The sequence below is a fragment of the Eurypyga helias genome, unplaced genomic scaffold, assembly GCF_000690775.1.
Source record: "Eurypyga helias isolate BGI_N326 unplaced genomic scaffold, ASM69077v1 scaffold2889, whole genome shotgun sequence".
NCBI lineage: Eukaryota > Metazoa > Chordata > Aves > Eurypygiformes > Eurypygidae > Eurypyga > Eurypyga helias.
The window spans coordinates 4,449-25,341 of record NW_010269992.1 but is presented as its reverse complement, the minus strand read 5'-3'; the positions used below and the strand labels follow the sequence as shown (position 1 = coordinate 25,341).

Here is a 20,893-nt window from a genome sequence, read left to right as displayed (position 1 = left end):
AGGGAGCGCGCAGCTCGGATCCTCCCATCCCCACAACCCTGTTGTTTTGACAGGGTTGGCACTGAGGTAGCTGAGGGCAGCTGGAATATGGAGATACTGATGCTGTTGTGCCTGGAGCCAGCTTTCAGACCCAGCCCCTTTTCCTGTTTGTGTGTGATGCTTTCGTGGCATGTGTTTCTGCTGAGCACGTCACAGGTTTTAGCATGCTGACCTGCGTAACATCCCTGCCACGGGAGGAAGTGCTGTTCATTTTACAGGGGGAGCTGAGGCACAGGGAGTGTTCAGGTGGAATTCAGCTCACATAACTCTGACTATCCAAAGGATAGGGATATAATCTAAGCTCTTCATCTAGACTTCGTTTCGTGTCATTGGAGAAGAGGGGGTGCATCCGGTGGGTGATTACTGCCGCCCGCATTGGATGTTTCGAGTAGGATAAGTTACTTTCTGGAGGTGTCTTTCTCTAGCCACTGATTGTCGACGACTCCAGAGCAGTCCTGGACCTGGTGTGTGAGCTCTGGTGAATTGGATCTTGTCCTAAATGCCTCAGTGCCACAGGAGCTCTGCTGCAGCTGGGGCCCTGAGTTCAGGTTTCCGGAATTCATTTCCACTCCTGAGCTCCCTGCCCGCAGCTCTGACCTCTGCCTGTTCCTGCGCTTGGCTCCGTCCTTTTAACAGGCTGGGGGGCCACCCCTGCTCACAAAACCGAGAGGTGGTGCAACACATCACTCATGTGAGGACATTCGCACAAGCATCGGATGTATTTAGTAATTGGGGACCTCTCTGTTTGTTTCCTCTCCATGCTCCTTGTAGTGCAAAGTCACATTTTAAATCCTATGCGGGGTCTCACTGAGATGTTGGTGTTTATTCCTCACGCTTTAGAAACCTTTTGGACGTTGGTCCTTAGCCGGGGTAGTGCCAGATTCATACCCTGGTCTGAGCTGATGGCACCGTGTGAGGGTGGGGGAGAGGTAAGCTGAGTCAGCCGGGTCAGTGTTCACGCTCTGACCATGCGCTGCGGGAAGTTCCGTCGCCTCTCCTGAGCAAAGCAGTGCTCTTCTGGAGTAAGGAAGCCAAAAGTCAACCTTAAGTAATATCCCATCAACTCAGAAGGAAATTGCTCCTGTTTTTAGAGGCGAGGAGAGTAGAGAGGTCTTTGCAAGAGGCTGGGCTGTAGTCCCACTGGATGCCAGCTGGATGCACAAAGCATTTTCCTGCATCACTGAAAGGCAGGGAAGGGGGGGATGACACATGAGGGGATGATGCACGATCTAGCGATCAACAGGAAACTTCCTCTTTATGGCAACAAGAGTTAATTTTTACTGTTGATGCTGATCTGAAACCAGTCAGCTTTACTCCTGGCTGTCTCTGGAGAGGTTCTGTTTCCTTTTCTGCCAACTGCTGAGGAAAGAAGGAAGTGACAGTAGTCACCTTGAAAGGTGCTCGCTGGCACACGGGCTTAGTTTTAGGGTGGAGTACTGCCGTTCGCACCAACACAGGGCTGAGAGCGCACTCAGACCCGTAAGGTTTGCTTTATCCATCCCACTCCCGTATTTCCTGGAAACACTGGGGCACATTTAAAGGGGAAAAGATAGGAAAGTAGGAAAACATACTTGCCTTTTCAGCGGTTCCTTTTGCCCTCTGTCTGTAGGGCCAGCCGAGCAGAGGAGTCCACTAGAGCTGAGGGGATTAATTCTAAAAAAAAACCTAGAGTAATTATTCTGAAAGAGTTGTTTAAAATGTGCTGTTTGGGCAGCCAACATGCTCACTGGGATATTCACAGAAGGCAAAACAAGCATATTTTATAATCATCATTATAATTATCATTATATTTTTATTATTAATAATATTATATGAAAATTGAAGTAACTTTCAGACAGCCTTTGCCCAACTTCAAACCCCACTGTTGCAGCTGCTTGCAGACCTACAATCCCCTTAAAGTCAGCAGGGCTGCAGAAGAGAGACCCCAGGCCTTTCTTTTTGCCCCACAGAGAGGCTCCATCACATTCTTGATGTGACGTCTCCTCTCCAGAGCTTACAATTTCCCATCTTGGTTTGAGACTGTGATCTTGTACCACTAAACTCAGTGGGAGCTTTGCTTTGCAATTCAAGTTAACGACAGTACCGAGACTGTATCCTTTCCTCAGCAACTCCTACTGCTGGGAATGTTTCTCTGGCATCCTACTGCAATCTAACACTTAAACAAATCTGGAATTGCCCTTTGCCAATAGTTCTCCGATTCTGCGCCAAGTTTTCTGGCCCAGGTGACCTCAGAGGGGGCAGCTGGTGGACAGAAAGCTTGCACCCGCCTCTGTTATTTTTGCACCCCCTCCATCTTTATAGCGGTTTTCTTTGCTGGAGTACTATGGAGGGGTCATTTTTAAGGCCAAAAGAAAACTTGGGCAAAAAGGTTGGCATTGAACGACCAGCTGATTTATAATAGCACTGGAGACTGACTCCTGACCGCTGATAGCGTTACCAGTGGAATACTGACACTTGTCCAGCGTCTCGGATTAGCTCCAGCCTCAGCTTTGCTGGCCAACCATTCTGCATCTCCCCAGATCCCGCGAGTTCTGCTGTGCCTGGACTGCTGGAGGGGCCAGGTTGAAAGCCCCGTAGCATCTTAGCACTCCCGGTTTCCTTTGCAGAGGGGGTTTCTTTCTGGATGTAGTACATTTGTCTCCTCCTGTGCAGAAAGCCACATACTTTGGTGTTTTTCTGAAGCACTCAGGTTCTTGGTACATGAACTGTTCTTCCAGTGAAGATTTGTGTTGATTTAAAGCAAAATACCCGGTTGCTCCTTTAAGGGAATAGTGCATGTGCTGTGCACGGCTCAGTGCAGATGGGTGTCAGCTACAAGAATCACACAGAATTGAAATGCTGTCGGAGCTCTCTATCTGCACTCGTCTGCTTCTGTCTGTGTTTCCTTTGCACAGTTTGTGATTTCTGCTTGTTTGCTGTAGCGAATATTAATATTACACAAACTCGTTCTGATGCTGCCACAGCTGTAGATGCCAAATGAATTGATACAGCTTAGGGAGCTCTGTTCACTGTGTCTGGCAAATCAAATTTTACGGGGAGTTTGCCAGGCAGTTTGGTGAAGGCAGACACGCAGACAAGAGCTACACGATCTTTGTGTCATTTTCAGAGATCAGAAGCATGAAAAATACTGTATTTCCCGCCGTAGTTGTTCTGATGATGGTTTTGGTGAAGAAAGGGGCGGTTCTGTGATGGCAGAGTATTGTGCTCTTCTCTGGGCGTGTTGCACTGGTGGCTTCAGCTGAGGGTTCCAGCGGCACAGCTCTGCTGGGGACAAAAGTTTGCAGGAAGAAAGCAGGGAGATCGTGAGCCTCCTTGCACCGAGGCTTTGAAGTCAGGGCGTTACGTTTACTTTCTAAGGGAAGCTCTGAAGTTTCCCTAGGGTCATCTCGGTCCCAAATCCTTGCAGCTTGTTGCCTGGGAGAGGCACCACTGGGTGAGGTGCCTGTAAAACGCTGCCTGCCTTCTCCCTCCATGTCAAGACAAAAGCTGTTTGGATATGAACTGGTAGCACAGAGCTGTAGGCTGAAGACTGGGGAGCGGGAAACCTTCCAGGGGGTTTCCAGCTCCCTGGGTAGTGTCACATTTTTCCTTCTCCAGGGATTTCTGAGATTTACTGAAGGTAAATACTGAATATTTTTACATATGCTGAAGCTTCAGCATTTCCATCACACCCACACTGGCTTCATACTAGCACGTCTTTGGGACCGTTACTGCCGGGAGCCTGCACACACCCACACCTTAACCCGTAATAGTGCCCCCTGTTACAAAGTCCATCCCAAGACTGATGCAGCTTTTAAATAAAAATTAGCATCCTAAGCTAAATTGAATTCTTCCATTGCATCTGAAACTCTTCAGTGGCAATTTCAGCTCTTCAGCTTTTTCCAGCTTTTATTTTCCATCGTCTAGAGATACTCTGGAAATACGGAGTTTTAGAAGCTCTGTGCTTCTGAGAGATAAGCTGAATCCTTGGCAGTGTTTCCATGAGCACAGGACCCCAGCTAGAGCTTGCGTGTCCTACATTCGCAGCCATTAGATGATTCATTCAGGTATTTGTAACGAGTACCGTCCTGTGTGCACAGAGATAATACTAATGCAGACAGCACTCTATGTACCCCACGATGCTTTTTGCTCTAAATCCTTGCCTAATTCCTACTGAAAACCGTCTATACTCTTTATTACTCACCGATACTGTCCCTGTAATTTTATTCCATATGCTGTGTATCACGGAAACTCCTGCCAACCCTGCAATTAAATATCAAGCTGTTTTTTTCAGAGGTGTCTAATTCCTGTGCCCGGGGAGACTGTTTAGCGTGGCTGAAGCAGGCTCTGGTACACCAAAAGCCAGTTTTGAGCTCCCTGGGTGGTGCCTGCTGTGCCGGTGCAGCAGTCCCGGTGCGGCACTGGGTCTGGCAGTGCTCCGTGGCCGAATGTCTGTACACATCTGCGTGTGAAAAGATTATCCCAGAGAGAAACCAGGCAAGAGGCTCTCTTTATGATTCATTTATTCTGGTTTCTAAATTTGAAAGGTAGGCATTTTCAGGTGACAGGATTACAAAGGAGACGGTCGTTAGTGATTTTCAGATGTGTTTCACATCCGTGTGGCGCATGGCATCTTTCCTTCCGCAGCTTATCATGGGCAATGGGAACTATTCACCCAGTGGGATCGCTTCTGGAATTAAGTGACCTTTGTTAGCCTTGTAAGTAACAAGGCTGAATTTCCTAGACATCTGCAGCGCTCCAGAGGTAGAAGATCGGATCTGAGGTCTAATACAACCTCCTTTACATACTGAAATACGGCAGACTTGGAAGGTGGGAGACTGTACGTACCGCTGTCTTCAGTTAGAGCTGGCAGGACGGGTTTTGGAGGGCAGTCAGGCCTTGGAGGGGCACTTCCCAGTGTGCCAGCACTGCTGAGCTGGTAGGAGAGGTACTGCTGTTGCAGGTGGGACACCTAACAGTTGGTTATAGCATCCTTTCCTCTCAGCAAAGAAGGCAGCAGGAGGGAGTCGTTGATTTGTCCATGATTCTCCTTGTGCCCAGGGCTTTAGGAGCAGTTGGTGCCTTCCAGGGCCCTATTTCTTCTTGTGGTAAGAAAGGCCAGTTAACCATTCCTGCCCAAGCTCTCCAGCTATTTTCCAGCTTTCTCCTGGACATGTGGGGCTGAGGGAAGTAAAACAACTTCCTCTTAAAGTCAATAGGTAAAGTGTTTGAGAGATATCAAGGCTCGATGGGGCCATTTGTCTTCCTGAAAGATTGTCTTGATTGTATCAGGTGGGATGGAAAATACATCACCGAGTAGCAAAGTCGCACCAGGGGCTTCACGCCGACTCTTTGGCAGGGTTTGAATCCCGTTACTGTCCGCCATGCACCCTCGTTTGTGCTAGGAGCTGCCAGCTCGCAGAAATCTCTTCTGCTTACAGGGCTGAGTAGGACAGTACCATCTGTATGTCCCTGTTGTTAAAGGACAAGACTGATACCTCCTTTGTGGTTTGTTTGCGGTGTTTACCACCCCTCTGCTTCTGCAATATCTTCCCAAAGATATTATGACCAAAAATGTCCTTGAATGTGATGCTTGTTACTGCAGTCTGTCAGGTTGTGGACTTCTTTATTTATTTCTATCCCATTTCTTTAATTCCTTCTCCTTAAAATATGATCCAAAACTCCCTGAGAATCTTAGTAGTCATTTCTTTTTGCCTTTCTACTAGACTCTGTCACTTCCCTATGCAAGTGTTGCCCTGAAACCTCGGATACTGGAACAGCAGAATGTGTAAAGTAACTAGACATTGTGTCAAAGGGTTTCATAACATTTCAGAAGACTACGCTGACACTAACTCTATATTAGCTCTCTTGCTTCTTGAGCAGCTGCTTGATTAGTTAAGGAAGTTTATAAGAATCCATTCTGTACGTTTTCCATTCAATACTACATTTTGTGGATTTTCCGAGTCGAGTCTAGGCAGCGGCATACCAGATACTGCAGTCGGTGCCATCAAACCTTTAGGGTAATTTAGTCCCACCAAGCTCTCACTCAAGATCTCAAATTCCCATTTTCTGCTTCCCTAAGGTTTAATGACATCCTGGTGGTAGGAGGCTCCTGTCTGCTCTGCTCTGCCTTTTACGCTAAGCAGCTCTCCTCAGTGGCTCAGCATTTCTCAGCATTTTGGTGGTGTCTAGTCAGCCATCACAAATATTTTACCTTCTGGGAAATTCTTCCGTGTGTCTTTCTAGTCTTTGTTGGAAACGTGGATAGCACGAGGCCGTCTTTGACCATGAAAAGCAGGAGGTGAACCCAGACTGATACTAGAGTCAGCCAAATTTCATTGCTTGGGGTGAATGAATAGTAAGAATAAACATGCAAAATATATCAGATGAAAATGTATTTCAGTCTTAATAATTTACATGAAAAAGGAAAGCTGCTGACAAAATACATATATTTAGAATGTGACTATTTAAATGCCTTTTTAAAATGTGCCAAGTTTGCCAGAGGAAAAAGGGAGAAAATTCATTTGGAGGACTCAAACAGAATAGATGATGCCGGGCTCTTCACAGAGAATTCTTTGAAAGTGCTTTGTGGCGATCAGTCTCTTGCTTTGCAACCAGGCCAGCTGAAATCGGTGGGGTTTCTCAAGGTGTAAGCCCTCCTCAGCCTCAGTAGATTCTCAGGACCGACTTCTTGCCCCATGGTTTTGCAGGTCATAGGCCTTAAACCAGGAATTTTTTTATGCGTTAGCTGTTTGCTGCCATATTCAGGCGCCTGAATTCGGGCATATAGATTTAGAGTCAGACCTCCCAAAAGTGTTGGATGGCATTTTGGTTTCTACAGCTTTAATATATATTTAATAACAAATCACCAGCTCACAGTACTTCCTGGTGAGACCTACTGCAGGTCAACGCTCGGTGGAATCGGCGGAAGAGACCGTAGTCGTATATTGCTTCACACCTTGACATGTAAATTTATTGAGCTTTCATATAAACTGGTTTAAAATCAGGCAGCATCTGCTTAATCCATGAATAGCTGCTGGCTGTGTTAACAGTCAAGAGAGCTCACAGCTGATCCATTTTATTTTCTCTCCTGCAGAGAAAAAAAGTCAATAGATATAAAGAGAGTAAGTAATAAATATTTCTACACTGCACTGATGAGGCATTCTTGGAAAACAGCAAGCTAAACAACTCTACATAATTCAGTAGATGGAAAAGTGGACTAAGAGTCAGGAAATAATTATGAGAGCTGGGAGAAAATTTTCCTTCAGTTGACTAGATTTGAAACAGAAATTGTTAGTGAAAAATGCCCATTTTGGAGGAAGCCTATTTGTGATTTTCCTAAAATAATAAAACACCTGAAAAGACAAGGGGCAGTGATTTGGAAATGCACCTGGCAGGGCTCCAAGCAGTTGTCATTTAAACATCTGTCTGCCCGCACCGGCGGGGGCTCGTGAGTCCACAGTGCCCACGGCAGCGGGATCCCGTGGTCATGCTTCCAGCGCAAGGAGCATCCGGGCCCAATACTGTACTTTCTAAACACACATGCAAGGGGGATAAATATCCACGCAGCCGAAAATGCCCTTTGTTAGCCAGAGTAAAGAGTTTGTCTCATTAAATGCTGTGGTAGGGGAGGGAAAAGAATTCTCAAAGCTATAAAAAGACTCTCCAAAAGATGCGGTGGGGAGAAGTGGGAGGAGGCACAGATGAAGTTTAGATTTAGAATGTTAAAAAATGATTATTTTATCCAAATCAGCTGGATGGTTATTTCTTTTAGCGTGTTATTGCCACCAGAACCTCAGCCCTGCTCTAAATCAACTCAGCATTTCATCAAGAAGCCTATTCTTTGCTATAAGAGACCAAGAGTGCACAATTATGGGTTTCTTTTCCCCCTTGCATAATAAAATTGGGAGATTATCATCAAGTTTCTATTCAGATTTTAGGAAGGCTTTTTTATTTTATTTTTAAAACCCATCTTTGTCTGTAAGAGCTCCCTGTTCAGGCCAGCATGCTGTAATGATTACTGCTGTAAAGGCTTCAGTGGAGATGTGCTCTATTTCATTCTCAATGAGGGTTGATGGCATTTTGAGAGGCTCAGAATATCCTTTGATTACTGTATAAAACAGACCGGGGAAGATGGCAGTGCAGCATGCGGCAGAGGAGGGGGCTGCTGCTCCCACTCTTGCTCATCAACTTTCTTTTGTGCCTGTTTTTTTTTTCTTGTCTGCCACGTCGCAATCAGAAATCACGACCGTGTTGTGGTGTTGGTCCCATTCCCCCATCGTTTCCGTGTTTGGGAGCTTGCAGCTCGAGGTTTGTACAGAACAGGAGCTGCTGCTGCTCCTGTGTTTTGGACAGATGCTGCAGAATGCGAGCTGGAGCAGCGCCTTGACCCTTCTCTCCCCCAGCGAATCGTTAGAGCGGCTAGGAAACAGTATGTTGTCTCTTCCAAACTGCAGGGAATTGTCCCAGTGCTAGAAGGTGCCATTTACTGAAGAAAACGTCATGGAGAGTGTATTAAAAAAGGAGTGACAGAAAGCTAGTCATGGGTGACAGGAATTGATATGGGAGTAAAAGAGATTGAAAGGGAAAGATAGACACATGCAAGCTGCCTCTCCTCCTGCTCTCCTCTCTGACATTCACAGGGCATTAATACAAAATAATAGGGAAAAGGAGCTCTTGCATCTTCATTCTTGTGTCATGCTTAGATCAAATCCCACGTTGTGCCAGCTGAAGTCTGTTTGCCAGCCGTTCTGATGTTGGAAGGACGAAGGTTTCTGAGGTCTGGAGGACAGGAGGGTTTCCAGGGAGAGTTTTTGATGCTATACAGCAGGAGGATTGTTTTATTCCCAACCCGGGTATAGGAGATGAGTCTATGGAAAACCATGTCACCTACATTTCCCTGTCAGTATGCCTGGATATTGAGTTTCTTGGCCACATCATGCATCTCTCAACAGGATATTTTCACTGGTAGTCTTGTAATCTTTGACTCCTCTGCTTGGTGAAGTATTAGACTGAAAATACACGGTGTGTCTGGTGCTTCTGGTGACAGCACAGGAGATACCCTGCGCAATGTTTAGGTACGTCGTTGCCTATCCCAGCATGCCAAGGTTGTTAGGCGTGTTTTGTTTGTGGTGTGTGCCATTTACTGCCCACAGTCCAATTACTAAATTACTCCCAGAAGGCTGTATTCAGATTTGGGCATCCCACTGCATATGGACTGCTCTAGAAAAGTTTAAGAGTCTGAAAACAGGTGTTAGGGGAGAAAATTGCGCGATAGTAGGTCTAAATGAAGTTAGGAAGAAAGTTGGTGCGGGCCTGAACCCCGTTTCAGCAGTGAGACATCTAGACTGACGCTGAACAAGTTCAGGGTTGGCTTAAACCCGCCGTCCTGCCAGGGCCAGATCTGGCACAGCCGGGTGATGCAGGCAGCCCAGGAGCGCTGAGCTGGAGCTCAGGCTGCCTGCACGTCTTACCTCTCTTCTGACAAACCGCCACCAGAAAACACTGAGGTGCAGAAAAGGCTGCTTCCTTGTTCCTTCTATTTCTTTTATCCCCTCACTGGTCTAAAGCAGATGTTTTGTGTCTTGACTGTGCAGCCACCAAAGCCTGGAGCAGACACTTTAACGCAGGATGGTGCTCACGCTCTTGTCTGTACGTGCCCATCGACATGAAGAAGCTCACACACATTCTGAGGGAGGGTAACGCTGGAAAAGGGATGGGGACTTCATCGTTCCCAACAGAAATGCATCGATCCCCAGTGGAACTTTATGGCCGCTGAACGGAGGGCGTTGTAAATCGTTGCATAGCTACTGTCCACAACTGGTGTATGTTACTCCTACCTTCTGTTGGTGTGGTTGAGTAATAGGCTCCTCTTTCCTTTCACTGCAGAAACGCACAAACGTTTTGCTACGTTCGCTCAGGTTCTGTTTCAGCCACATCGCTGTTTGAGCACCTGAAACAGGTGACGTAAGGGACACACGCACGTATCCCAAACCAGTTCCAGAGGACGGACACCTCCAGCGTGCTGGGATGGTGTTCCTGTGTGCTGAACTGATGCAGGGTGCCGGCAACGACCCGTACCCAGCGCCGAGCCGTGACACCTGGCAGTGATGCTAACGGGAGCTTTTCTTCATAGGCCTCCGGGGAAGTGCCCATTGGGAAGGGAGCTGTCCTCACTAGGGCCAGGAGCCCCGGCTGAACAGAAGAGGGAGCATGAGGAATGCCAGCGTCAGGTCCTGCAAGCAGTAGGGACCCATATGCCTCAGCTGAAACAGCCCAGGGAGGCGTCTAATCCTTTACCCTTCCATATGGCCCTGCTCCGTGCAGGGGCTAGGCCCAGATATCTCCAGAGGCCTGCAAAGCCTTCCAGCTACCGCTATCCAAACAGCATTTTGTTTCTATTTAGCATTTCCCAGCGACCTCGTGGTACTCCTTTCTTCTTTCCTCTGACTTTCGTCTCCGACGTGTTTGCTGTGGGCGCTCTGCAGCAGGGCAGAGGAGGCTGTTAGCTCTGGGGTCAGAGGGAAGCAGGACTGCTCCTGAGCAGAGCAGAGGTGGCTGCTCTCCTGGGGCGGTCTTTGCTGTTTGAATTTCAGTTCAGATCAGTTGTAAATACCAGGCTGCTCCCTTGAAACATAGCTGGAGTTTGCTCGGGGCTGGTGGGGCAGCTCTGTGTTGTCTGCTCTGCCTGCAGCTCCATCAGAGCATCCCAAACATATTATTCGGATCCGCTCACATCAATCAGCTGTCCTCCTTCCCAGAGAACTGCTGAAATCTTGGTGCTTCCAGCAGGATCTGCTCAGCCTGGAATGTTAGGAGCTGTGGTTTGGTGGGTCAAGCCCGGACACTGACTTGGTTTCAAATCAGGTTACCAGTTTCTGGCGGGGGCAAAGTGAGTTATTTCGGGGGGCACACAGCCCCGGACTGAACTGGTGCAAAGAAGTGTTGATCGAAACAGCTATCCCTGAGGTGCCTGAAGCATTGCCCATGAGACGGCCCTGAACAGGAGGTGTGAGGTGCATCCCAGCGAGAAGGTGGGACCTTTGTGGTTTGGGGCTTGTCACGTACGAGGAGGAGAGGGAAAGGGAATTGGGTTTTCCTGTGGATAGGAGCAGTATCAGAGTGGGTTCAAATGTGTGTGTGTATAAAGAAAAGTGTTTCAGTCCCATGAGCTTAGCAGGCTGCTTAAGGACAAGAAACAGTAATAATTATTAACTGTATCGTATGTGTGGGCATGTTTTGGTGGGTGACAGGGAAAGCCAGCTCTGCGGCCGTAGGGAGGCTGTGCTAGCGAGCAAACATGCTGCCAATGAAAGTTGTGTTTTCTTTGTGTTTGGTGATGGTCCTGTACCACCCACAGTCCCACAGCAGCATCGCATCGCCCAGTCCCTTCAGCATTTCCTCCACCTGCAACCTGCCGTGGGCGCAGGCAGCCGTAGGCATCCTCCAGGATGCCCCACACCGCAGGGCTGCTGTGGGATGGGCTGTCGCGCAGGCAGGGGGCAGAACAGAGCTCTGGGTGCCCTGCTGCAGGCTCAGATGAAAAGAGACAAGGCAGAGGCGTATTCACACGACGACATAAATGCGAGCGGCGGCACCCAACAAGGCTTTGATTTCATTACAGTTTAACATGCAGCCAGAAAATATTATGTCCCTGCTATAAAGGAGGAGATATTTACCTCTGGGAGATTTTAGAAGCAAGGAATTGGAAAATGAAATTAATGAATAGAAAGCAATAACACAAGCCAATATTCACAAAAGTGTTATTTACCTCTCTTTTATCAAGGCTCATTTTACACAAATGTTAGTGGCTATAATAGCTGATATGTCACTGGTAGTTAATACCAAAGGGCCTCTAAAAAGGCTTTAGGGGACATTCGCTTGTTTTTTATCTTTTCTCCCTGATCTCATCTTCGTGCCTAAAATTCAGTTGTGTGGTGTGAAGAATGAGATCTCGGGCATTTCTGGTTAGGGCTGCTCACGGGCAGTTCAAAGGGCTTGGCTCCTTCTGGAGGATGCGTAGAGTGTAAACGTCGCCGGATGTGTGCCCTCCAGAGCTAATGGATATTACGCTGTCAAAAGGGGGTGATTATTGATTAATCTTTTTCTTTCTGGTATACAAGTTGAGACTTTTTCAATAGGTTTATGCAGTGAGGTCTTTGAGCAGCCAGGCTCTGAAGTCGCCGTCCATCCCAACGAGCTAGGGATCTTCATCAATCAGGTCATAATTTCAGCATCAGACATTCAAAACCCTAGATCTTCCCAGTAAAGGACCATCAGGTCTGTTTTTTCAAGGTAATATTTAAGATGCAAAACCAACAACCACCAAAATATAATCAGAAAAGTAAATAGGATAAAATACAGAAACGAAGCTCTCTAGATTTTACATGGTAAGGTCCAAACATGTTTTCTGCTCACAGTCTTGACAAGTAAGCGTTGTCTGGAGCTTTCAGTACTTGGAAACCTACAAAATGATGACATCACATTGCAACCAGCAGGCAATTTAAAGGCATTTAAACAATTATATCACATTTTCAGCCCTGCTAATTGGCACCACAGCTGTTTTCTTTGCCTCCTTTTTCTGGAACAGTGGCCACAGGGTATTAACTCACAGGGAAAACCAGTAAAGAAGTGTGCAGGCAGCAGTGGTTTGGAGAAGAGCCAAGCTGTAAGGTGCTGTGTTAAGGGTGTTGCAAGATGTCTGTGTTCAGTGCAGAGCTCAAGGGGAGGCATGAACAAAATCCTGTTCCCGTGGCAGGTCACTGGGAAGGATCTTGTCAGCAAAACTAGCGACGAATGCATGAATGCTTGTCCATTATCTCCTGGTGGCTTGGGGCCGGGCCCAGGAGGGCCTGCTGTTATGTCGTTGCAGTTGCGTAGGGTGTATTTAGACATTAGGGTCACGGCCAGGAAGATCTAAAGATGGGACGGTGGCCTTGGCCTCCTGTGCTGAGGGGGAAGCAGAGCAGGCCCACGGGTAGGGGATGTGGCCGTCCTAGAGCAGATGTTTTCAAAGTTGCTAATCACCTAAGCATGTCCCGGCGGAGGGGCACAGCCCTGTGCACTGAGCCCCCGGAGCTGAGCCCCCGGCAGAGCTCTGCCACTTGTCCAGGGTGGGCTGGCTGCTTGGCTCCCTCCGCACCAGATGAACCCACGGCATTTGGCCATTTGGTTCCAGCCCGATTTCCTGAGAGCAGAGGGGATTCGAGTTCAGCTCCAGCCTCTAGAGAAGCTGCTGTTGCCGTGCTTTCAGCCTACCTGTTGTCCTTGTGCTTCCCATTGCTCCCTGGCACACTGACGTCTTATTGCCATCTCTCCCTTCCTGCTCAGCCTCCTGCAACGTGCCAGCCCTTTCTCCCCCCTGAAGCTCGCAGTTCGCTTACTGCCGTTTTCCTCTGGGCCTTCCCAAGCCACCATTCCCTGGCTCCTGGCCATGCTTGCCGCCAGCTCCTCCAGCACCACTTTCCTTGCAAACCTCGACTCCTTTGCAGCCTGCCCAGACTGCCACTTCCTCCTCCTTCCCTCACTGGCAGGGAGTCACTGAAACCGTGGGGTAGATCCTCTCCTGTGTTTCCTTCCAGCGCCTAGTTTCCCTGGGGAAAAACGTCTACAGATTCCTGCCCAAACCTTGCAAACGGGTGGTGCAGATAGACAATTCCGCTTACAAAAGGTTTTCCCGCGCTTCTGTAATTTGCAACCTCGAGGCTTTTTTAAGTCATAACTTGGGTAAATAAGGAAGAATCTTCCTGGGGATGGAGAACAGCGTAGCTCTACCCATGGCTCATCACCACACTTAGACCTCAACGCGGGGTGCGGGACCTGAGTAACAAAATTGCTGCGGGGATATTTCAGATGGAAGGAAATGGACTTATTTTTGGACCTTCAGACATGCATTTTACAGGTGTTTAAGTTTGGGCTCAAGGTTTTTCCTGCTGCAGGTGTTTTGGTTAAACACAAAACATTCCTTGATAAAGTGAGATATTTGATGGTGACCATCATCTCCATCCGGATGTTTGGCAAAAAGTTTGTAAGGGAAAGACCGACTGTAGGGTGTCCGTCCTTACTGTGCGAGGATGCGTGTTGTCTGGAATTTGGGGTGTTTTGGTATGGATATGCTATTGAAACAGCTTTTGATGAATGCGGTGTCTTCTAAAGCGGAGTGGGCTCAGGGAGGTCAGACTTCTTTCCTGAGGCGGTGGGTTTTTCCTTCTAATTTATCTCAAGTTTAGACCTGCGTTTTTCAAACCCTGACTTTTTCTTTCCCCCAACCTGGACGTAAGGGAGATACGATCAAGCTGTTGAAGCAAAATGGGAAAGAAAGTAATTGTGAAGAACTGAACTTTGTAATCTCAAAGATAATGCTTTGGCAGTAGAAAAACACATGAAAAGTAAAGGGGTTTGTGTTTTATTTTAATTTCCTCCATGGGAAACAGACCGGTTTTGAGTAGCAGTGAGAAGTATAAATGCAGCTGCTGTGCTGCTGGTGCTACAGCAGTTCAGTGTAAGAGGGTTCCGGAAATGAACGTCGAAATGAAGATCCCTGCATGGATACTTTGATGTATGGGCTCTAGACCTCGGTAAAAGCCCTGAGCCTGGGATGCCGAGGTAACTTTAGAAGGGCGGTATATGTTGGGGGCAGGACCGTGGCACGCTGGAGTCTTGAATTCCAGTAGCTGCCATGCTATTTGGGTTTGCCACAGCCCAACAGGGACTGTTTTTCCTGTGACACTTAAGCTAACTGTGACAGTCTGATGACAACCCCGCACCCTCCTGCCCTCCTGGTTATCCCTCTCCTGCTTTGTCCCTGGGAATGGAAGCCTTGGCTTGGAGTTAGATGCTTTCTGCACTTCTCCTGCCCTGTATTTCCTCTGGAGTGCACCGTCTGTCATTCTTTCTGTGCGATCTGCCTTTCCAAAAACCAGACACAAGGCGTCTGCAGGACGTAGAGGAGCTCAGTAGCCCTCCCCCCTTAAGGCCGGTGAGGCACACAACTTGTTGACATTGGTGAGGCGCTTGCCTTCATTGAATTCTTTCAATTTTGGATTCAGTTAGGAAATCTAACTGATGTGCATGTTTCTCCCCATTAGCTCATACAGCTCATGTGACTTGTTTCATTCATGTGACCTCTTACTACGTATCCATCATTCCATTTTTCTTTCCTATTAGAGTGAAATTGGACACAGCCCTCCTCCTGCCTACACCCCTATGTCAGGAGTAAGTATTTCACATTCAACCTTCATCCTTCAGGTTTTCCTCCTTCCTTCACTACATATTTTGTTTCAAACCCCTTTTTCCTACATAAATGGCCCAAAAGCTACTGAAGTGGGTATGTTAGCAATCAAATAATCAGGATCTCTACACTCAGCCTGGATTCGTGTGCAAGCTCTATGGACCAACACCCCAGGTTCTGCCAGCTGTTCTTAAAAACACATTTAGGTAACAGGCTCGGATGAATCTGTACATTTTTCCTTCCTATTTATAGGTCATGATGTCAAAATGTCCTAGCACACCCCTCCTGACAAGCAAAATGGTAGGTTGAGCTGAGCCACTGAGTCGAGGTACCAATCCGAACACAGTTCACCAGCCTGAAACGCACTGCCTGATGGAACTGCAAGTGTCGGGGTGACCGTGTGATTGTCACTGCGGGACACCCTGAAAGTCACCCCCCCCAGGGATAGACAGAGCTCAGCGAGGACAGTGTCCTCTGTCCCCAGTCCCCTTTGTGGAACACGAGGCTTAAGGGTTTTGTTCAGAAATCAGGAGGTTGCCAGAGCAGCAGAAGAGGAGATACCGTGTTTGCCTCCTGTGGCCGTGTATGTCCAACCTCCACGCGTCTAGGCAAGTTTTCCTGCCTCGTTTCCAGCCCTGAGCAGCCAGATTGCTTCCCTCGCTGGGAGGGGAAGCCAGCTCAGCACCGCCGGGCTGACGGATGCTTCCCCGCTCCACGAGAGAGCCTGTGCTGCTGCCGATCGCGCAGCACTGGAAACGCGGTAGTCTGCAGGGTGGACAAGGCTTCACCTGCCCGGTGAAACGCATCCATGAGCAAGTCTGGCAGGAAAGGCACAGGAGCCGCAGAGGTGACTTGCTGTTGAACTTCCCCTCCCTTTGGAGCCTCCTTTCTCATCCTGCCTTTCCTTTGTCACCAGAACCAGTTTGTGTATAGAGACGGTGGCTACGCTGCGGAAGTGCCGATGCCGTACAGAGCTCCCGGCTGCATAATACCAGAAGCCCCCGCTGCCCAAGGGGCCACCGCAGAGATCTTTGAGGATACTTGCTGTAACGGCACACTGCGAAAGCAAGTGGCAACCCTGGCAAAAGAGGACAGCAGCACCCAGAGGTACAGCGCCGATCCCACCGTCTTCATGCCCGAGCGGGTCGTCCGGGGAGAGCTGGATGAGGACGGGTACATGACGCCGATGCGAGACAAACCTAAAACAGGTAAAAAATTGTCTTTCCGGAGCAGCTCCTGCTGTAAGCTGTCTTCTCTCTTTTTTTGACAACAGCAGCTTTTCACCAAAAATGGCTTTATTGAATAATGCAGCGAGGTTGAAACATTCTGACTTGGTTAATATTTCTTTGCGTGGGGATTCGTTTTAATTTGCTACTTAGAAAACTCCAGTGTGCCAAAATGTAAAGTTTGGTAATTCCCCCTTTAACTTGTCTTTCTGGGAATTAACAAGAGAGAGGAATGAAAAAACCCAAACCTCCTCCTTATCCAAACATAAATCCTCAGCTCTTTCCAAGAAAGGATTCTACCTTTGGCCAGCCGTAGTCTCTGCTTCGCTTTGTTTATTGATCCTCTTTATCTTCCTGGCGTTGTGCTTGGTAAATGTCATGTCGACCATATCACAGAGCCAACACACACCGTTGGCATTTTATAGCCAGAAGAAGTTCAGGGTTGGAAGGTCAAGGTGTGCTTCAGAGAGACCATCACTGCAAGGTGAAGTGTGCCCAGACCTCTGCCAGCTCCGAGTGCTACGCTTCCCGTTTTGCCATCCTCGGTGTCTTCCTTTTTAATTAGTGATGCAGTCATTTAGATGTAAGGGGATGTGCCTCTTAGTAATTTGCTCTCAAACCTTTGCATTCACTTTAAAGAAATTAATTAATGCAAATGTAAATGCCAAGTAACTGCCAGGTTTGCTTCAGAAGTTGGAAGCCACTAACTTTTATGTTACCTGTGAAAAGGGAGGGAGTCCTGGGGCTTGACCCACGGCAGTAGCAATGGGTCAGGAGTAGGGCACTCGGGGCCCTACTGGAGAAGATCTGATGCTGCGAGATCGCTTCAGTGTGAGCCCACACGTATCTTCACGTGCGGGTTCACCCTGGGGACCCTCCGAGTTCTGCGGGAGCCTAACGCTTCGCCCGTGCTCCCTGAGCCCTTGGGGCTGCGGCAGCGCAGCTCGGGGGAGAGCACCTCCTGCCCGTCTCACCGGTGCGGGGATGTCGAAGCGTGGCCGTGATGCTGTGCGCTCTGGCAGCTGGGGCACTCCGATCAAAGCGCTGCTCACTTGTCGTTGCCTGAAGAAGGCTTCCGCCGTGCGCTTGGTGCGGGCGCACGTGCCTCTTTGACCTGGCGGATTCCGCAAAGGTTTAGCTCTGCGGCCAAGTCTTGAGCTTTCGCTCAAGAAAATAGTTTGGTCCCCTTCCTGGATGAAACCAGAGTTGAAGTGAGGAGCACGGCCACGCTCTGGCTGTGGGGCCTGTTCCCTGGCGAGCAGCACTCCGTGTGCAGGTGTCCGGAGCCCACGCTGCTGGAGGTGGAGGTCTTGGGTCAGCATCCCTGCACGGCACAGGCAGGCTGAGGGGTCGGCCCTCGCTCATGGCACTGGCTTGGAGACCCTGTTTTGCAGGGAACCTTTAGCCTGTGCGATGAAAGGCAGACAGAATAACATGATACGACATAGCATAGCCCAAACATAATATAACGATGAATAATAGAATACTAGAAGTGGGTTTGAGCCGATGGTTTCCAGCCTCGAAAGGACTGGATGCTTTTGACTGTCTTGCTGCAGGGTCCCACCCCCAGTTCCTTTCATCCCCAGCCCACTGCCAAGCCGTGTCCTTTGCCCTTGCAGTGTCAGCAGCCTCCTTCCTGCCCCGGCCAGTGGGCTTTGTGTTCTGCCCAGCGCAGGGCTGGACAGGACGCCCAGCGAATCCATTGCTCCGTGGTCTCCTGGCTGTTCCCGTGGGAGGGAGCTCACTGAGCCTGTTTTTAACCTCGGACAGCCGCTCTCTTTATGTTTCCCTTCCCTTTTCCATGCAAGCTCCATGTGCCTTAAAACCTTTCTGCAATTCAGCTACAGTTTTGTTAATCCACAGAAAGCGAGTTGAAGCCACTGTAACCTGCTCCAAGTTGTGTTTTGGAGTAAGACTCTTGTACACTTTCCAGGGCTCATTTGAATCATTTTGTCCATAATGCTTTGAGGCCCTGTGTCCTTCAGGGATGGCAGGTTTTTAATCAGGGAAATTGTTCTGTTAGAAATCAAGCTGTCTTAGAAGTTAGCCCTTGGGGACGGCTTTTGTGCAGAGAGGCTTAACTAAGATTTTTGCGGAGCTGCTTTCTGGACGGAGGGACTGTGGAGCAGAGGGTTTAACGGATACGTCCAAGGTTGCCGAGGGGGTCAGCAGCAGAGGCAGAAGTCACTCGGCATGTTTGGCCCTGTGGGCCAGACTGAGAGGAGGTTTGGGATCAAACCAGGCATGCGGTTTGCTGGAATGAGTAGCTGGGGTGGAAGGATGCGTGAGCCCAAGTACCGCTCCTGGTACAGCCTGGAGGCAACGCACACATCGTGCTTGCTACAGGGATGGGCTCCTCCCTCTCTTTGCTGATTTATTTTACCTTTTCCCTTAGATTACCTAAACCCAGTGGAAGAGAACCCATTTGTTTCCCGACGAAAGAATGGAGATCTCCAAGCTGTGGACAACCCAGAGTATCACAACGCTCCGAACGGGCAGCCCAAAGCAGAGGATGAGTACGTGAACGAGCCATTGTACCTCAACACTTTTGCAAACACCTTGGAAAACGCTGAGTACCTGAAGAACAATTTGCCGGAGAAAGCCAAGAAGGCCTTTGACAACCCAGACTACTGGAATCACAGCCTGCCCCCGCGAAGCACCCTCCAGCACCCGGACTACCTGCAAGAGTACAGCACAAAATACTTTTACAAACAGAATGGACGGATCCGGCCCATTGTGGCAGAGAATCCTGAATACCTCTCCGAGTTCTCCCTGAAGCCCGGCACTGTGCTGCCCCCGCCGCCCTACAGACACCGGAATACAGTGGTGTAGTGACCGCGGTCTTACGGAAGTAGAAAGGCAACCCCTTCCTAGCTGCCTCACTCTTTCTCTCTCGCTCTTCTTTTCTCTGTCTCCCCTCCCTCCCTCCCTTTCTTTCTCCCACGAGCTTCCTCTTCTTGCCAGTTCACTCATTTTTGATATTTCCAAGTGAAAGAATGTCTTGGAGCTGTTTGCAGATTGGGTCGGGAACCTGGAAGGAAGGAAGGAAAGAGACTGAAAGAAGGCACGTACAACCTGGCGTTTCTCACTTCCCGCGGATCCGGAGGGTCGGACGGTCAGAGAAGCCAGACAGTACCGGTAAAGGCCAGTGGCGGTGTTGCCTGCTGTCGAGCTGGTGCTCTGATTCAACCCAGACTCTGTAGGGAAGCCGCAGAGAGGCGGTTTGTTGCAGCAGGAAGTGGCGAGAGGCTGTACAGCATTCCTGGAAATCTCAATGCAGTTTCCATTAGGGGGAAAAATGGACAATTTTTATATCATGTGTGATAGCATAGTAATTGAGATTGAGAATCCAATTTCTTTCTCTAACACTTTCTATCCCAGCAACTGAAAATGGCTAACCTGGCTTTTCATAATCATTCAGATCTTCGCCGTGGCTTTCCAAGAAAAGATGATGTGACTCTCACAGCCGGCTAAACCCTTTTTCTGAGCCACACCGTGATTTTGTGCCAATTCCTAACCGCAGAGACTCCAGCTGGGCACTGGTACATGACACCACCATTTCCGTATGTGTGCCAACGTGACAGACACTTCAAACACAGCAGCCCTTTGGGAAGAGAGTAACAGAACCACGCCTCCACCATGTTCTTTTCGAAGCTAAAAGACAGGCCAAGAAACCAAGAGTTGTATGCAAAAGAAAAAAGCTTTGCCTCCCAGTTTTATACCTGCCGACTGCACAGACAAGAAGACCCCAACAAATTCTTCCCTCTTTGTCCTTGGCGATCACGGCGGGAACTGGGGATGCTGTCAGGCAACACTGAGGACAAGGTGGAGAACTGGAGAGCTTGAGATGGGTCATGAAGTCTGCTGGTGTTCTCTGGGGTGGTGGTGGGAAGGGTCCTTTAAACTGGAAAACAGACACTGGACTGGCGAAAACGCACGTAGCGGTTCACTGGAAGGTTAGTTTGCACTTAAGCTCTGATTTCATTTGAACTGTTTTCTGGATTTTGAATGAAGCAATATGGAAGTGACCAGCATAATGCAAAATAATAATTTTAAATTTAAAAAAAAAAAATAGTAATTATATGTAAAGGATGACTGTGGAAATGCCAAAATGAAGCAAATCAAGTCTTTGGAACTTTGTCTACCAGTTCTGAGAGGCCGTTGGATCAGAGAACACAGTGACAGAGCAACCAGCTCTCCCTGCTGCCACGTGAAGGACAGCAGAGCAAGCCCTGCCGGGGACCGGAGAAGGCAGATGTCTTGCTCTGGCTCGCAGCGCAGTGCGGAATACTTTTTTCAAACAGGAGGATTACTCTGGCACAGAAGACGGTGCACGTGAGGCTTGGAAAGTCAAAACGTGCATGACTCGCAGGGCTTTCCGTCAAAAATGTAAATAAGTATGAGTCAGTCTCCTTGCACT

At 48.7% G+C, this 20,893-nt stretch overlaps 1 protein-coding gene across 1 annotated transcript in view; it reads left to right on the top strand.

Annotated features, from left to right (window-relative positions):
• The window catches only part of LOC104514546 (receptor tyrosine-protein kinase erbB-4), a 98,810-nt gene extending 78,293 nt beyond the window's left edge, over nucleotides 1-20,517 (top strand). The window contains exons 7-8 of the mRNA XM_010158266.1: nucleotides 16,164-16,455; nucleotides 18,869-20,517. Coding sequence (XP_010156568.1) covers nucleotides 16,164-16,455; nucleotides 18,869-19,305 — 729 coding nt within the window. The 3' untranslated portion in view covers nucleotides 19,306-20,517. The remainder of the gene's footprint in view (nucleotides 1-16,163; nucleotides 16,456-18,868) is intronic.
• The last annotated feature ends 376 nt before the right edge of the window (nucleotides 20,518-20,893 follow it).